Raw genomic sequence first — 17272 nt, forward strand, 5'->3', positions numbered from 1 at the left:
ATGCATCTTCAAGAAAGGAATGGGTTTTTTTCTATTACAGACATTTTAATGGTGTGAGGTAGCTCTGAGAGTAGGATCTTTCTCTTATCCCCAAAGATTAATTTTTCATGGTCAGAGTAACACATAGTAGTGCTATGAGCTGCATGTGCTTAAATATATACTACTGCTGTATAAGTTAAGCTGAAGTATATAATTATACTGCATGTAGTCTTTGTATCAAAGTGCTGAAGCAATAGGCACTGATGTGCCTTTTTTTAATTCCACATTCTCACTTTTGTTTCATGAGTTTTTTGACAGAGCCAGCTTGAACTTTCAGAACCAATGACAAAATAAAGCAACTTTCTGGACTAGTATCCAAAATCCAGTTGCAAAAATTAGTGGAGTTTTGATGCAGTAAATATTGTTTAAGAAGTCCCTTCTAAGGCAAGGGCTACAACAAGGCTAGAAAAGGTCCATGGAAGTTAATGGGCACATGAAAATGTTATTTTGGGTTTGGTTCTCATGATTGGTCATACTGCTCAGAATGCTGTGCTGAAAACCTGGCAGCTCTTGATTTCATGTCTGAATTGGAATTAACACACAGCTTGTATTTTCCCCTTTAAACTCTGTGCTAATTTTTCAATGTGTATCCAGTCTTGGGAGCCTTTTATCAGGCTGTGGATCACTAGAGGATTTCACTTGCAGTCTTGAGATAAATCTTACAGCATCTGATCCATGATGAGAGCATGAAAGCTTCGGCAGTGTCCAGACAATACATTTTCAAAAACGATCTTAAATGTAAATTCTCTGTGTGTTTTAAGACGTTAATTTGTATTTGCATAAGAAACAGTATGGAAGAATTTCTCCAAGTTTACTTGCTAACAGTATGCTCAGCACTACCCTACCCTAGGCTTGGTCTATGTGTTTTGTTTTCTGTGGCATAACTTACAAAACTCTTTATGGTATTAAAATTCCTGCTAATTACCTTCTCTGCTAGTTTTGTGGACAAGATATCTTTAAAAAATATTTTAACTAGTTTATGCAGAGTCAAAGCAGAAAAGCTGAGTACAAAAAGAATGCCTTTAAATAATACAAGTCCCAAAGAATACTCCGCAGGAGAAATTATGTAATTGCAAATTAAGCTGGTAAAATTGTGTGGCATATCTTGTGCGTGGTACATTTGGTGTACTTTTATATGGCTTAAGTAACATATTGGGTGGAATAGGTACAGGGATGCATTTTGGTGTATAATTTTAATTTTTGTGCTTGCAAAGGAAGGTGTTTCAGCATACCCTTTTTTGTCTGTTAATATGGCTTTTATTGTGTGTTTGGTAAGTCTACCTATCTTTGTCTAAAACTGTCCTTTGACTTGCTTTTCTTTTTCCTGAGGGAATTTACCAGGCTGTTTTGCAACAGCAAATTGCTACAATGGGTATGTACGTGCATATACATACATACATGTATTTCAGACAGCACAGGGTCTCCAAGCTAATTGAACTTGTAAAGCAGTCCTAAGGTGGCATAGAAACCTGTTAGTCCTGTGTATATGCTGATATTAAAAAAAAAAAACCCACATGTTTTCTGTTCCACCTCACCTTGAAGTTCTGTGATAGCATTGGTAGTCTGTGGTTAAAACATTATAACTGCACTATCTTATTTATTTTTTCTTTAGGAAAAAAAAATGTGATGTTTAAGAGATAAACCATATAATGTGTGAGGAGAATTTTAAAAAAATTAAAGAAATGTTATTAGACAACCATATCCATTGCAGCAATTAGTAAGAATAGGGGTTTCACTACTTTCTGTGTTGAGAACATGTGACTTCTGTTGTTCAACATTGGAAGCTTGGATCCTGGTGAAGGAAATGCTGGAAGTTAAAGTTTCCAATGAGCTGTAAAACGTGATCCCTTACTGACTCGAGAACCATGGTCTAGTAGTTCTGATGTTGAAACAAGGTAAGTGTATACAAGTTTACAACCCAAACAAGTGCTGCTCTGCCAACCTGGTTATCAAAGCTGTGGATGGTTGTTTCAGTATCTTGTGTATTTCGGAAAACAAGCTTCTAAGCTGGAAAACAAGCTTCTAAGAGCTTTGATTTTGCTTGCAGGCTTCACCAAAATGTTAGAACTATGGAAAGTTACTGTAAGACAGGAACTAGTCTGCATTGTTTTGATTGTATGCAGTTTGAGGTGAAAGTGGGGTAGAAATGGATAGGATGTGTGGTGAGTACAACAGAAGGATAAATTAGATGAAGAACACTCTGGAGTTGCAAACTGAAATTTTCCTAACCTCATAAAACTTGTAGAGCTATTGATTAAAAAGATGGATTTAATTTACAATAGCTCTTTTTACTGTGAATTGGACAGAGGTTGACACTAGAAGGTAATATTTTTCAAATCTTCACCAATTACTACCTGCAATGTCTCTCAGAAATTAATTAAATTAATCTAGATGGTTTGAATTACAGGCTATTGCTATTTTATTCCTTCACATCTGGGAAAAGTTGTAGATATTTTATTTGTGAAATTATAGTTATTCATCAAGAACATATATTATCCCTGTATTTTCATGGGGCTATGTTAGACTGCTGTTTAGTAGTTCTTGTTAATAGTACAGCTGTTAGAAGTTAACTGTCACTTAAAAAACCATTTTTTTCTGGAAACGTTCTACAGAATAATTCATAAGCATCTGTATAGTTGTGCATACAAATTGACATTAGTTGTCTATAAATAGTCATCTACTCATCCTTTATAACTGGAAGGAACAGAGGTTTTCTATATGTTAAAAATTAGAAAAGTTTGCAAGAATTGTAATCATTTATATGCAGTTTCAAGGTAAGAGCCCAAATCTCAATCATGTTTAGAGGTCACCATCTAATTGAAAATAAGTGTTTCCAATATAATAATAATAATAATAATAAAATAATAAAAAACAGGCAAGTGAGTAGAGCAGAACAAATAATGGCAAAGTGAACAATTCTGGCTTGTTTTTACTGCTGCCACTGGCAATGAACAGAACAGCACTTTGGGCTCTCAGCTGGTTGCTAAACAAAAGTATTTGAAGAATGCAAGTTTAATTTGTCCTTTTCCTACTTGAGCAGCTGGAGTGTAGTTTATTCAAGAGGCACATCTTTGATATCTGTGACAGTGCTATTGGACACTTTTGTCCTTGTAGGACAGTCTCCCTGGATTCACAACTTCATTGTGAAATAGAGCGAGTAGAGCCAGGGCCTAAGGGACTTCCTTGGAAGTTTGATAACCCCTTAGCTGACCAAAGTTGGGGTGTTTCTGCAGTGTGGTGCTGCTGGTGTGCTATCATTTGTCCAGAAGTCAGAGCTGGGATTTTCAGTCTCTTGCTTTCCTGGCTTCTGTGTGTATGCTGTTGCAGAGCACTACAACTAACGTATATGATAGAAAAAATGAAAAAGTGGAGTTACTGCCTCTTCAGTAACTGGAGAGCTGACTTATCTGTGCTAGTCTTGTACTATGCAAAAACTAGTGAAATCACCCTGTGCTGGAAAAGGCATAGTTAAAGATAGGTAAGGCCAAGCACGGGTCCTGTGTTACATAACATTCTGCTTTTAACAAACCACTAAGAAACAAATCAGTGAGCAGCTGCAGCCCTTGGAGCATAGGCTGTGTCATGGTGCCCTGCAGGTTTACCCTCCGAAGGTGGAGCTCGGCCCAGTGCTTGGGCTGGCAGAACTCTGCAGCTGGAGTCTGGTGAGAGGGGTGAGCTTTCTGCTGAGGGAACTGCATCCTGTGTGTTTATCAGGCTGTGGTTAGAAAGTATTACTAGATGTGACTACCAGACGTGGAACCTGGGCTGATACCGAGGACTTTTTTAATCTTAAAAAATGGATGCGATGCTAGGGGATTTGACTTCATCTTAAATATCTCTTCCAATCCCGATACTTTCATGGTTCGGTGTGAGTGCTGCACAGCACGGGTCAAGGCCAGCACAGGGAACTCGCGTTCGGGCGTGTCTCCGATTTGACATTGCCCGGGGCAAGGCTGCGGGAGGCACGTGGAGCGGCTGGCAAGCGCCCCGAGCCGGGCGGCGATAGGGAAGGCACAGAGGCTGAGGCGCGGCGTTGATCGCTGTAGGGTGGCCTCACACCCTCGGAGCAGCGGCCGCACCGTGTCAGGCGCGCTGAGGCGCGGGCCCGGCCCGGCCGCGGAGCAGGCGCGGCCCCGCCCGGGCGGGGGCGCGGGGCGGGAGGGCGGCAGTCGCGCGTGCGCGGCGATCGGCGCGGCGCCTCCGCCAATCGCGGCGCGGTCGTTGCGCGGCGGCCCCGCCCCCGGCGCGGCGAAGGACAAGGTGACGGCGCGGCCCTCGCGTTCAGCCTCTGCCGCAGCGGCTCCATCTTGCGAGGTGAGTCGGGGCGGCGCGGGCCGCCCGCCCGCCCGCCGGGGACCGGGCTCAGCCTCGGGGCGGCGGGGCCGCCTCGCGGCTGCGGGGCCGGGGCTCGGCGGCCGCGCCGTGGCGGGGTTTTCCGGTCCCACGTCTCCCGGCTCTTCTCGCCCGCCTCAGGTCGCCATGTTCTCGTCCATCGCGCCGCTCGCGCGGCACAACCCGTTCTACGCGCCGCACTTCCAGCTGGTGCAGGACGGCGTGAGAAGGCGCCCAGCGGAGCCCGCGGAGGCCCTCACCACGCGGCGGGGCCTGGCGGCCGCGTCCGCCGACGAAGGTGAGAGCGGGACGGAGGGGCCGCGGCGAGGCGAGGCCCGCGGGCGTGCGGGGCTGGCGGTGCTTGTGCTGACCCCACCGACGCGGGCCTGTGCCCGCCGGGGCGGCGCAGGGAATGCCGGCGCCCAGCGGGCACGGCCGGGCCGGGAGGGGCTGGTGCTGGGCCTACGCGCCGCTTGGAGGACGAGGAAGGGCACAGGCCGGGGAGGCGCTGGCAGTGCTTCCGCTCTCCCGGCGGTGTGTGCTGAGGAGCAGGAGGGATCCGGATTTGCCGGGGAAGGACACTAAAACGTTCTAGTGCAGAGTAATCACAGAGACCCCTGTAGATTTTGTCTTGGGGAGCAGAGAGCGCTTTTTCTGACTCTGCATGGCTTGCAACCTCGGGCTCCAAGGTTGTAGGCCTGTACTTCTTTCATCGGTAGAGAGAAGCAGTGACTGAATCTGTGGATTCGAAAGACCATCTCTCCCATCCTTTTTCCCTTTTTCTCTTTTTTTTTTTTTTTCCTTCATCAGTTTATTCATACCTAGGCACCTGAACATCTAGATACGCTAGGGGTGCTTGTTGCTGTTCTTTTTTAGTTCTTTTTTACTGTTTATTAGTTGTGGGGCATACACCAGATAACATGCTGTTTAAGATACAGACATGCACTTAAGAGTTGTGCAAGTGCTTTCTGTATGTTTCCCAGTTAATTTGTTGTATTCTGAAGGTCAGACCTTGATGATACTTGCAGTACCACAGAATGGATAAGGGTGGAAAGGACTACAATGAGTCATTGTCGTCATCATCATCCTTACAGGTCTAGCTTCCCTGCTGAAGCAGGGTCATCCTAGAGTAGATTGCACATGATTGTATCCAGATTCTTGAATGTCTCCAGGGAGGGAAACTCCACAGCCTCTTTGGGCAACCTATATCAGTGCGTGGTCACTACAATAAAGAAGTTCTTACTGTCAGATAGAACTTCCTGTGCATCAGTGTCTGCCCACGGCTTCTTGTCCTCTTGCTTGGCACCACTGATAAGAACCTGGTTCCATCCTCGATGCTCTCCCAAAAATAGTTACAGACAGTGATGAGATCCACTTTGTCATCCTTTCTTGAGGCTGAATAGACCCAGCTCCTTCAGCCTTTCTTCAGAAATGAATAGTTCCAGTCTCCTCATCATCTTTGTCTCCCTTCCCTGAACCTGCTCTAGGAGCTCCATGTCTGTCTTGTACTGAGGGGCGCAGGACTGGGCACAGCACTCCAAATGTAGCCTCACTAGGGCTGAGTAAAGAATAGGATCCCCCTTGAGCTACTGGCAGTGCTCTTCGTAATGCTTTACAGGATACCCTGTTGGAATGGCCTTCTTGGCCACATGGACACACACTGCTGGCTCATGGACAGCTTGGCTGCCCAGCAGGACCCCCAGCTCCTTCTCTGCAGAGCTGCTTTCCAGCAGGTTGGCCCCCAGCCTGTGCTGGTCCATGGGGCTATTCCTCCCCAGGTACAGGATCCTACAGTTGCCTTTATTGAACTTAATTCAGTTCCTCTCCGCACATCTCTCCAACTTGTTGAGGTCCATTTGAAGTAGAGGTGGATATTAAAATTCTAATTCTTTTAAGCTGCCAATAATGTAAAAGTTTGTCTCTAGTTTTACTTGGAAAAAAAAAAAGTAAGAATTATTTTCAGCAAGCTACCTCTTCTGAAGTACTGTGATTATTGAAGTATTTCAGTGGAGTTTCATGAACATCCATATAATACATGAAAGAGGTTAGTTTTATGAAGTTTTCAAGAAATTATTTGTGGCTTTCAGTGTAGTAATCCTGCTGACAGCTAACTAAAGCCCTAAATCACTGTTTGGTATGCTAAATATATTCAGTAGGTGCACTTATTTCTTTAAAGCATTATGCTTAATCTTCATCCTGTTTGTTGGCAGTTGAGGTCAAAGGTGGCCAGTTTTTCAATCTTTATAATCTTTTCTGCTGAATTTATTATTTCATATAACCCAGTTGGTTCTCTGGCTTTTGTGTTGAGAACATAATACGTCGCAGAAGATAAGTGAACTTGCGCAAGGTCACACAAAGTCAGTACAAACCACGCGACCTTCTGAGATCAGCTCAGGGCATCAACCACAACGGCACTCAAAGACCAAGTATTTATGACTAGCTCGTGGAATTTGTCCTTGTTAATGTGTCAGATTGGAAGCAGAGATATGAAATAGCTACAGTGTAGCTGTCTCAACAGAGTAGATATATTTTTATGCCATACGTGTAATTTGTGTACCTTAAGGGTGTTTGTCTTAAATCATTACCTGGGTATGTTAGAATGACTTTCTTGTCCTCTGTGCGGCATATTCAGCTGGTTCTCAAGTTATGAATTTTAGAAAATGTGACTCTACTTCTGAAATAAAAAGTCCAAAATCATCTGTGGCTTTATTTTCCTAATACTACTGTACCACTACAATCCTAGGCACCTCTAAAGAGCTCAAGCTTAATTGATACTGGCTTTCTTAATACTGTACTTGAACACCTGACAGGTCAGTGTGAATTGCAGTGTAATCCAGCACATACATAAAACTCTACTCTGGCTACTGTAAAGGTCTATCCCTGTCATTTGAGGAGCATGACTTTAAATTACTGTGATAAAGGCAACCTGAACAAGTGATTCTGAGATCTGGCAGCATGGTAGCTGCTGCAGGGCTGTGGTGCTGTTGGCCAAAGACAATGCTAGACAGTGCTGGCCCAAACAGACCTGGAATCTGTTCTCTGATTACACCTGCCTGATCTGTGTGTGTTTAACCAGCCATTCTAGAAAGTTATAAACAAACTGTTTCTGCTCTCTGTAGATCTGCTAGCCAAGCTATTTTGGAGCTATGTGTAAGTCCCAGACCAGCATATTTACAGTCTTTAGCAGTGTCTCTGTTAAAAATAAGTTATTGTGATAACTGATTTCTAGCTTTTAACTTAGGTCATCTGTGATTTGATATTTATTGTTTCAATAAAGAAAAACTTATTTTGTATTTGGGCAATTTTTAAAAGTAAGGTGAAAAATGTAAATACAAAATGTAATGTAAAATCTGGAACATTTGTGAGAAGAGTTCCTTTACAAGTTATGTTAGCAAAGTTAAGAGCTGGATAAACCTGCTAGTGTTATCTGCTGCTCTGTTGGTGCTATTGAACATCATTGTCAGTTTCTGTTGATGTTCATAAAAGAGTTCAGAACCAGAAAGATGGCAAAGAAGCTCTATATAAAATAGGCTTTTGCTGTCTTCTAGTTTTCATTAGTGTTTCTTGGAGATACTTCTTAATAAATTGTAGCACTTTAATGTCTATTGCATTATATTGAAGTGATACCAGTACATTTAGTAGCAAAAGATTGTTTTTCTACTTTGGAGAATATTTTTTACATAGTGTATTATTTTCTGTATGCTTATTCAGTATATTAGTTTTGCTTTTACTTCTCTTTTTAAAATGTTGAGCATAGCAGCAGAATTGGGCTGCTGCTTTATGCTTATTTTTTACTGTTCATTGTAAATTTGAGTGTTTCTTGTTTGCATTCACTCATAGCCACTGTAACTTCTTCAAAAATGAAAGAAGAAAATGGATTCTTTTTTCCTAGCTCCAGTAGCTTCGTTGTAGAGGAATATGTGAAAATTAATAACTTGTTCTAAGATTGGATGGTTTTATATGCAGTATGTACACTGTATGGGACAGTGCGTATGAAGTATCTCTTGGTTCAATGGAACCTGAAAGATTCTTCAGTGAACCTCGTGTGTGAGCATTCAATTGGGACAATAAATAGCAATCTGCAGTTTCATTAAACAAGCTGTATACATTTGAGATTCTGTATTTGAAAGACAGTTTACAAAAAATCAGTGTAAATAATCTGAGAAGTACCTGAAAATACGTCTGCATATCTCAACCACGAATACTGTAGATTTTTATAGTCTCAAATACGGAAGTTAAACTGTCATAGAATATTTAATGAAAGAAACTTTGTCTTTTGAGCACTAGAGGAATATTATTCTTATTTCCTGGATATAAGAAATTGTTGGACATTGCAACTTTGAGTCATAGTTTCTGCTAGTAACTTCTGGGATTAATTTCTATGGTTTTAGTGTGCTCTGAGCTGAAACTTCAGTGTTTCTTCCTTTGCTTATTTAAAGGAACAAATTCAATTTGGAAGGCTTAGAATCAAATCTTGTCAGTCCAAAATGTTTTAAAGAAAAAAATAATTTTTATTATAACACTATATTTATATAAAACAACATGGGAGATTATTTCAGTTTGATACTTTTGAGAAAGTAGCACTTAGTTTTGTTTCTTTTCTGATCATTGTTGCCATTTATGATTGATCATATATATGTAATTTTTTCCAATTAACTAGAATACAGCTGTGCCTATGGCTCAAACAGATTCTTTGTCCTTTGTGGCCTTGGTGGGATTATTAGCTGTGGAACAACACATACGGCACTGGTTCCTCTAGACCTGGTTAAATGCAGAATGCAGGTTTGTTCTGCATGTTGGTATGTGATGAAAGAGCATGTTTAGTGTGGTATATTTGGTTACTAATGAACTGGAGGCATAAAGTATACCCTGGACATGGCTGTCCAACAGTGCATGGAGTTTATATAAAAGCATGGTGTGTCTTTATTTTTTGCTGCAGAATACAGTTGTGAATATGGCTCGCTCAAGTTTTATGCTCTCTGTGGCGTTGGTGGGGTCCTAAGTTGTGGCCTGACACACACTGGTGTCGTACCTCTGGATTTAGTGAAATGTCGAATGCAGGTTTGTATAAACTTAAACATTTCTTGAACTTCTGTTTTCTATCTAGCCAGCATATTAAGAGTTGGCAATAGGGATGCAGTCTTTTGTGGATGAGAAGAAGCAAGTAAACTTGAATGCTGCTTTATCAAATCTACTGCTGTAAGACTAGCAAGTACCACTTTGAAGAGAAGTAAAGGTATTAAGAATAATCTGGATGCATTATTTTTGACAGCATTTAAGGCACATTTAACTGACTATATTTGCTAAAAGGCATCCACCACAATGTTGCTCTGCTGGCTGGTTGGCTGTCCAGCATTATTCCAGTGCTTTTGGAGTAAGGAAATAGGATCTTCCGGATCTGCGTTTTTTTAGCCTGGAGTGACATGCATGTGTAATTTGATCCGTTAACACCATGGATATGAATGCATGGCTTATAGATTGGATATTTGCTAATGATGCCACTTTGAGGAGAGTGGCTAAAACTTGTTTTGGTATCAAGAAGGTCGTCAATGCTTGCAGCTGCTTTCCTTGAAGTGGTTTTTGATTAATCTGAAAGTAGCATTGTTTGCATTGCACTGGTGATACATTAAAATCATTTTGTGAACAGCCATGGCTGAAAACATACTAATGGATTTATTTAGGCAAATCTACAAGAATGAAGCAAATTAAAGCACTCTTGTAAATTTCTGGAAATATAGTAGTTAATGATTTCCTTGTTGCGTAGACAGATTATAAAAATGGCCATTTTGTAATTATAGAACTCCTGAAACTAGGAGGGAGCTATGAATTAGTCAGACCTGTTTGTCATGCTAGGACTATGCATGTGCTATTCTTCAAAACCATGTTCTTCAGAATGGCCTTTATTTAATGTTTACCAGAGAGACCTTTTCATATTCTTCAGAGCATCTGAAATTCTGGTCTCAAACTAGGAAATCTGTAACACATAAGACATGCTCAGTGTGGGCTATCAGTTTGGTTTATTGTATGGTCAGGGTGGTGGTACTTCCCCTTCCCTCTCCAGCACTTAGAGGGCGTTTCAGGAGGGGGGTTTCCATGTGGATTCCAGGTGTGATCTTGTAAAACCTGTCAGCATTTATTTCTTTACAGATCCAGTACAGAGCATGTTACTAATCCTTCCTAAGTTCTCCAGGAAGAAACCTGTTGCCTGCCCTCTCATGTCTTTTTAAGAAGAAGTCACCTTTGCCATGGTTTAACTGAAACCAGGACACCTGTTACAGACCTAATAACTAAGCATGGTTCTGACTTGAACATTGTCCCATTTTACAGTGCCTGATTAAATATCCAATTTTCTAAAATTATGTCTCTTTCTAAAATTGACATATTTAGGTGAACTAGATCTCAAGTATGTCGTTCCTAGACTGCAAGACAAAATACTAGTCAGTGTAGGTTAGCATGCATGTCCCATAGCTTTCTCTGAAAGCTTTGATGGGCATCCAGTTTGATATTTTCCTTTTTATCCTCTGAGGAGCTGTTGGATGATGTAAAATATGAAAAGAAACAGTGGGATGTGACATAATTACCTGTTGAAAAGTTTCTTCTAAATTACTTCCTTTCACCTGAAACAAAATTATTCAAGCCAGTCTGTGTTAAATTTCTGATAAGTTAATAAAATCTGACTCAAAATTCTATGGACAGAAAGCAATTCATGCGTAGCCTTTATTGCTGAGTCAAAGTACAAGTGTGGAAGTTTTTGAATACTCTTTGATCTGCTTTGCTCAATCTGTCTTAGTCTGACTGCATGGAGAGATCACACAGGAGAAACCTTCTCTGATTAGTAATCAATTGAATCATTAGGTTTATGGCAGTGTTTGAGTATACATAGGTAGAATGTGTAAAGTAGATGAAATTGTTGACAGGACCCATTAAATTTTTTTAAAATCTGGTCTATACATAGTTGCACCAGTACACCACTGACAGTGTTAGAACAGTGATTTCAGTAAGTCTTTTCGTTACAGTTGCATTGTTAATTTGGAGAATCAAAATGAAAGAAAATTAAATTTGGTGGTTTAATAGCCAGTACTGAGGAATATACTGGCTATAAAAATAAGTTGGGATTTGAGACTAGCAAGTAATCATTAATGTAACTTTGTGGTGTGTACATCATCTGTCCAGGGAATTATAGGAAGCCAGCTGTCTGAGAAATAGAAAAATGAACAATTTTGGATGGGGGTGTGAGAAGGAAAATAGTTAGCTATATCAAACATTTAACTGTCTGTTCTTTTTAGGTTGATCCACAAAAATACAAGAGCATCTTCAATGGATTTTCAGTGACAATCAATGAAGATGGTGTTCGTGGCTTGGCTAAGGGATGGGCTCCAACCTTTATTGGCTACTCCATGCAAGGGCTTTGTAAATTTGGTTTCTATGAAGTTTTCAAAATCCTGTATGGCAACATGCTGGGAGAGGTAAGCCTTAAGTGTTTTCTGTAAAGCTGTATGTCTGTAGCATAATAGTATTAGTGATAAGGAGTAATCACAAAAGTATTCAATAATAAAAATGTGTGTTTCAATTCCTTCCAGGAAAACGCCTATTTGTGGCGTACTTCGCTATATTTAGCTGCATCTGCCAGTGCGGAGTTTTTTGCTGACATTGCTCTGGCTCCAATGGAAGCTGCTAAAGTTCGTATTCAGACACAGCCTGGATATGCAAACACTCTACGGCAGGCTTTACCCAAAATGTTTGCAGAAGAAGGCATCTGGGCGTAAGCATCCCTTCCTTTCAGTTGAAATTCTGATTTTCAGTACATTTTATTACTGAAGAACTGGTTTTATAACTAATTCTGGCGTTAGTTTTTTGGACTTTGTATTTCAAGATAAGAACTTAACATACTTCAGGTGATCTGTGCTGAACTGGCTGTTAATTCCACATGCTCCTTAGATCCATCTTTGTGAGTATCTTTGTGCTGAGTTCTGCTGGATAACTTCGGTTTCTAGCAGTTCCAGTCAGAGATACTCAGCAACTTTCTGGTTGTACAGTCAAAGATGCTTGAGTCATTGGCATGTGAGAGTAATATAACTGCATGTTAGCTTTCTGTTCTGATAGAAGTGGCTGTAGATGTACAGGTCATGTTTCACTATCAGGACTTGGCTGGTATGCAGACATTACCTTTACTGCACTGGTAGTATCAGTACTATGTTGCTGCAGTGTATTGTGATCTGAAAAGTGACTAAAGAAACTGCTGTGCAGCCTGGGGATCAGGAAAATTTCAGTTTGTTGCTGTTTGAAGGTAACACTCAGGAATTCGTTTTCAATTTTCAATTCAAATTTCTGTAGGTATTGACAGCATTACAGGGTCAGTATATAGAAGTTGTGTAGCAGCAATAAATAGCTAATTTATTTCAGGTTAGAAATGCACTTTAAATAATGAAGAAAATGAAACTGAGATTGTCTCTTCTCTGATTAAGTTTCTATAAAGGTGTTGCTCCACTATGGATGAGACAGATTCCATACACAATGATGAAATTTGCCTGCTTTGAACGTACTGTTGAAGCTCTCTACAAGTATGTTGTTCCCAAACCACGAAGTGAATGTACAAAAGGAGAGCAGCTGGTAGTCACATTTGTTGCAGGCTATATTGGTAAGGAATGTTTAAGTTCTATACTTCATTAATGGATTACTGCAAATCTAGAGACCTGTTGCTTTTCAGAGTATTAACTGAAAAGTGACATTAGCAGATGTCACTAACACAGGAGAACTTACCTGCAACTTTAAAATGTGCAGGGGAAATAAATATAATCAGTCTCTTAGGGGAAAACAGGTCTGTAATAAGACACTACTCTTAACTGCTCCTATATGTTACCAGTATTGATGGCCAGATTTGGAAACTGCAGCTGATTTAAGTGAAAATTTGTATCTTTTTCAGTCTTGGGAATCTTTGGATGGAAGGGGGGAATTTTCAGTATCCAAAGATTCAGAAGTTTTTTTCTGGTTGTTCTGTTCAGAAGTTTCAGCTGGTTGTACTTAGTGTACACAGTAGTGGTACACCTAAAACACCACAGAACTAATGTCAAATTATTCTTTCAGCTGGTGTGTTCTGTGCAATTGTTTCCCATCCTGCTGACTCTGTGGTGTCTGTGTTGAACAAAGAAAAGGGCAGTTCAGCTTCACAGGTTCTTATGAGACTTGGATTCAAAGGTACATTCTTTCTTTCATTTATTTTGGATCAAGTGTTTCTGGTGTTTAGGAGAGGAAGTATTTTTTTTTCATGCCATTTTATGCTGCTCATGCTTTATGGTTTGCTCTCCAGGTGTATGGAAAGGTCTCTTTGCTCGTATCATTATGATTGGTACCCTGACTGCACTACAGTGGTTCATCTACGATTCTGTCAAGGTTTATTTCAGACTTCCTCGCCCACCTCCACCTGAAATGCCAGAATCTCTGAAGAAGAAGCTTGGTCTAACTGAATAGACAACTCATAGACTGACTGCTGACTGACCCAGTGATGAGTTTCATGAAACTTTTATATATTTGACTATGTAGAAAACAAACTATACAATGTCATTATTGGTTGTGCCCTCATCTCATGTGAGGGTTTAAATTCTATCACTGTCATTGCCTGAAATAAATGAGAAACAGAATGCTTAGTGTCTGTTTACTACTGCATATGTAAGCTTCATTTCATAGTAGCAAATACCTCAAATACTCTCCTGGCTTCCCCCTCTCCCACCCAATTTTTTTTTTAAAAAAATACCCTGTTCCACACTTTAGAAACTAGAGGAATGTTACTCTTCCACTTAAAATTAGGTTTTCACTGTTTCCAGAGAAGTGCCAAGAACCTGTCCTTGCACTTGGAGCCCACTGATCATTTGCCTGTAAAAAGCTGTTACTGTGGAACAGCTGAACTCCTGAATGGCCGAGATGAGACTGGAGTCTGATCGGGCGACCTAGTCATGATATCAGTGTTTCTTACAGAGATAAAAGGAACCTTATGCATACTAGAGCTGTTTCTGCCTTGGGATGGTCATCCCAACTTAACTTACACTTACTTGACTAATTTCTGCTTCTGTTGGCTTTGAAACACACCAAAGAACTTGGCCATTCTGATTGTCCTGTGGAATTAAAGAGTAGTTGCTACCTCTTAACTAGAGAAAAGCTGATGTTAATAAAGATTTTCAAATATATTTGACTACTAATGGTGTACTTCAGCTTTACAATAAAATAAAAATGGCTTGTCTTTTATTCTAAAGTTTGAAAAACTTGCCAGCTTTTCCCTACATTTGCTACACCTGGAGTTTTTTATTTCATGTTTTTTTTTTCTGAATTAGTATAATACTGAATTATGGTTGAATCATGTATTGCTGCAGCACAAGGAGCCATACCAAGTTTTTTAGACCTTGATGTGAAGAAATACATGTTCCTCGACACATAAGAGGAGACAATTAAGGCAATGTTAAGGTATTTGTTTTTGAATTTTTTTCTCATTTCACCTGTTCAATAACCCACAGTTAGTAATCACTACACCCTATCCAGTATTATTTGTTCACGAATAAGAGCTGGAGCTGATGTGGGTTTTTTGCGATACTCTGGATAGGCTGCCTTACAGCATGTGAGCTGTTGATACTGAACTTAGCTTGGTACTTACTTATGTTATACTGCTCTCTTCCTCTTATTTGGCTCCTTCAGAGCCAAAAGGACAAATCAGGCAGGTGCCATTGGAATATCATAAATGTACTGACTGCTGTATCTTGCTGGAGTCAGATATGCCTGCTATTGTAGCACTGAGCTTCTCACTCCCTGGGAAAATTATCCAGCTTCCAAGATTTTGAATGATTATGCTAAATGAGAAAGCTGGGCCTTATTTTGAATTGTTGCCTTTCAAAATGCAGAGTAAGAGCTAGAACTACACCATTTCTCTGTCACCATGACAGTAATAAAGGCACTCTTTAGAGTGGCTGCTATCTGCCTGTATTATGCAGCAAAGTCAAATTTAGACCCTAAGTCTAAATAAAATACAAGTACTTTGTTGAATTAAAATTATTTAATGCTAAAAGTATGTAAATCTTGTTTCCCCATCATGAATGGGAAGCTCTGAAATTACTTAATGAGTCATTAAATACTTGTAAGAGCTTCCTTGGAGAAAAGCCCTTACTATGACTTGATCTTGTATTAAGGCTGTTGATATTAAATCACCTTTTGAGGTTGTGTGTATGGTGCAGCTTACTACACAAAACTGTCACTTTCATGTACTGAAAATCAGTTTCTTTAGAGGCATGTTTTAACTCAGTAAGTTTTTCTTTGTTAGCTGAAAGTTCCTTCTAAACTTGGGGAAAGTGAAGAACTCAAATTTTAAGGCTGGCAGAGAATGAGATAAGCTTTGCTCATGTAGTAAGGTAGTCTGTCAAGCAGTCTAGTGCTGAGCTAAATTTCTCAAAACTCTCGTTCTGTATGTGGAGCAAAATCGCACAATTTTTCTCTAGGATTAAGTCAGTGTTGCACAGTTAGTTACAAATACGTGCAATAATAAGAATCTTAAGTCCATTTTCTTGTTGCTCACTGGTAGACCTGAAATGGTCTTTTAAAGATGCTTAGGTAATTTTATCAAGGTAGATCTGAGATAAGACTACGAGGAGCAGGCAGCAGTTCCTGTTCTGTAATTGAGAAAGAGAAAATACATTTAGTGGTCCTTGCAGTGTTGTGTTTCAGTGGAAAACACAAGAGGGGGAGAGAATTGCCTTGCAGCTGCCAGCTTCATTGACATTCAGCCATTGTTCAGATGCTTGTTAGGAAAGAGTGTTGCTTGATGGGTCGCCTGCTGGTATTTTAAATAAGCTTTATTGGGAAAAATGTAGTATCAAAATGCATCTAAAATGTCAACTTTGTTGTTAACTGCTTTGTGCATAATGCCTGGTACATTTTCTGAAGGTTGAGATGGAGCAGTGGTGCTTTTCATGGATTTGCACTTCCATTGCAAGGAAAGTCCTGGATCCAAAAAGGGTACCCCATTTTGAACTTAGGTAACTCCAGACCCATCAATAAACCCCAAAGTGCTCTGTAAAACATGGATTATATATATGCTGCTTGTGTATATTTTATGAAGGAGAAAACACTTTCTTGCTGGTTATGGAGCTGAGATGAGCTTTCTGGTTTAAAGCATACCATATATATAAATTTGGAGTAACAACTGCATTTGCTCATGGTGTTTGTATCAGGTTGTGTTACAGATGAAATGTGCTGACACTCACTGATACTCGCGGAAATGTCTGTTGCATATCATTTTAAAATGGACTGTAATAATACAAATAGTTGTAACTCATTTACATTTTTACATAGAAATTATGTAGTTCACAGTGAAAACAATAAACATCCTGCTTTTTTATAGCAAATATGAGTACCTTGGGTAGATGAGCTTAATAGCTGCATGGCCGTGTTACAGAATATAATTTTTGTAACTCGGTGCTGGGGAGAAAGATACTGCTAGCAGAAAATTCTTGGCTGAGCAAACATTCTGGTGTATAACAGTGGATTTTATTCTTTTGGGGTTAATTTGCTCATGTAATTTTTCATCATTGATACTTCAGTGTTGTTGCTGGTATTTGGGGTTTTTTTCCTTTCAAGGTGCTGACAAGTATATTAATTGGCCAGTTTTGTACCTGAAAGCTAAATTAAAAGCAAAGATGGCCTGAATGTCACTACAGTTTGGGCTCAATGGAATGATCTGTTTTAAGTAGCATAGCTGTAATTTTCATTATTACCTGAATCTCTCAAATAATTTAATAAAATTGCAGAGTATCACTGTATGACCCTAGGAATTAACTAAAGGGTTGTAGTTTGACTAAGCCAATACTCTCCCACCACTGACAGTACTAAAACAAAGAGGCAGGGTTACCCATCTGCTTTAAAT

The 17272-nt window shown here is 40.1% G+C and overlaps 1 protein-coding gene and 1 non-coding gene across 3 annotated transcripts; both read left to right on the forward strand.

Moving 5' to 3' along the window:
- The first annotated feature begins 4195 nt into the window (after window positions 1–4195).
- On the forward strand, window positions 4196–16754 carry SLC25A3 (solute carrier family 25 member 3). 2 transcript variants are annotated; one of them, XM_030262137.4, is made up of 8 exons: window positions 4196–4353; window positions 4513–4669; window positions 9032–9153; window positions 11658–11837; window positions 11952–12133; window positions 12837–13009; window positions 13456–13566; window positions 13679–16754. In XM_030262137.4, the coding sequence occupies exons 2-8, from the start codon at window positions 4519–4521 to the stop codon at window positions 13837–13839; spliced, it is 1080 nt and encodes a 359-aa protein (XP_030117997.2). In that variant the 5' UTR covers window positions 4196–4353; window positions 4513–4518; the 3' UTR covers window positions 13840–16754. The 2 variants fall into 2 exon arrangements, with proteins under 2 accessions (XP_030117997.2, XP_030117988.2); XM_030262128.4 differs by lacking the exon at window positions 9032–9153 and adding an exon at window positions 9311–9432 and having other exon boundaries at window positions 4197–4353.
- On the forward strand, window positions 12296–12535 carry LOC115493545 (small nucleolar RNA SNORA53). The gene has a single exon (XR_003958404.4). It is a non-coding gene; the product is annotated as a small nucleolar RNA SNORA53 (small nucleolar RNA).
- Window positions 16755–17272: the final 518 nt, after the last annotated feature.

Source organism: Taeniopygia guttata, chromosome 1A, assembly GCF_048771995.1.
Source record: "Taeniopygia guttata chromosome 1A, bTaeGut7.mat, whole genome shotgun sequence".
In the NCBI taxonomy this organism is placed as follows: Eukaryota; Metazoa; Chordata; class Aves; order Passeriformes; family Estrildidae; genus Taeniopygia; species Taeniopygia guttata.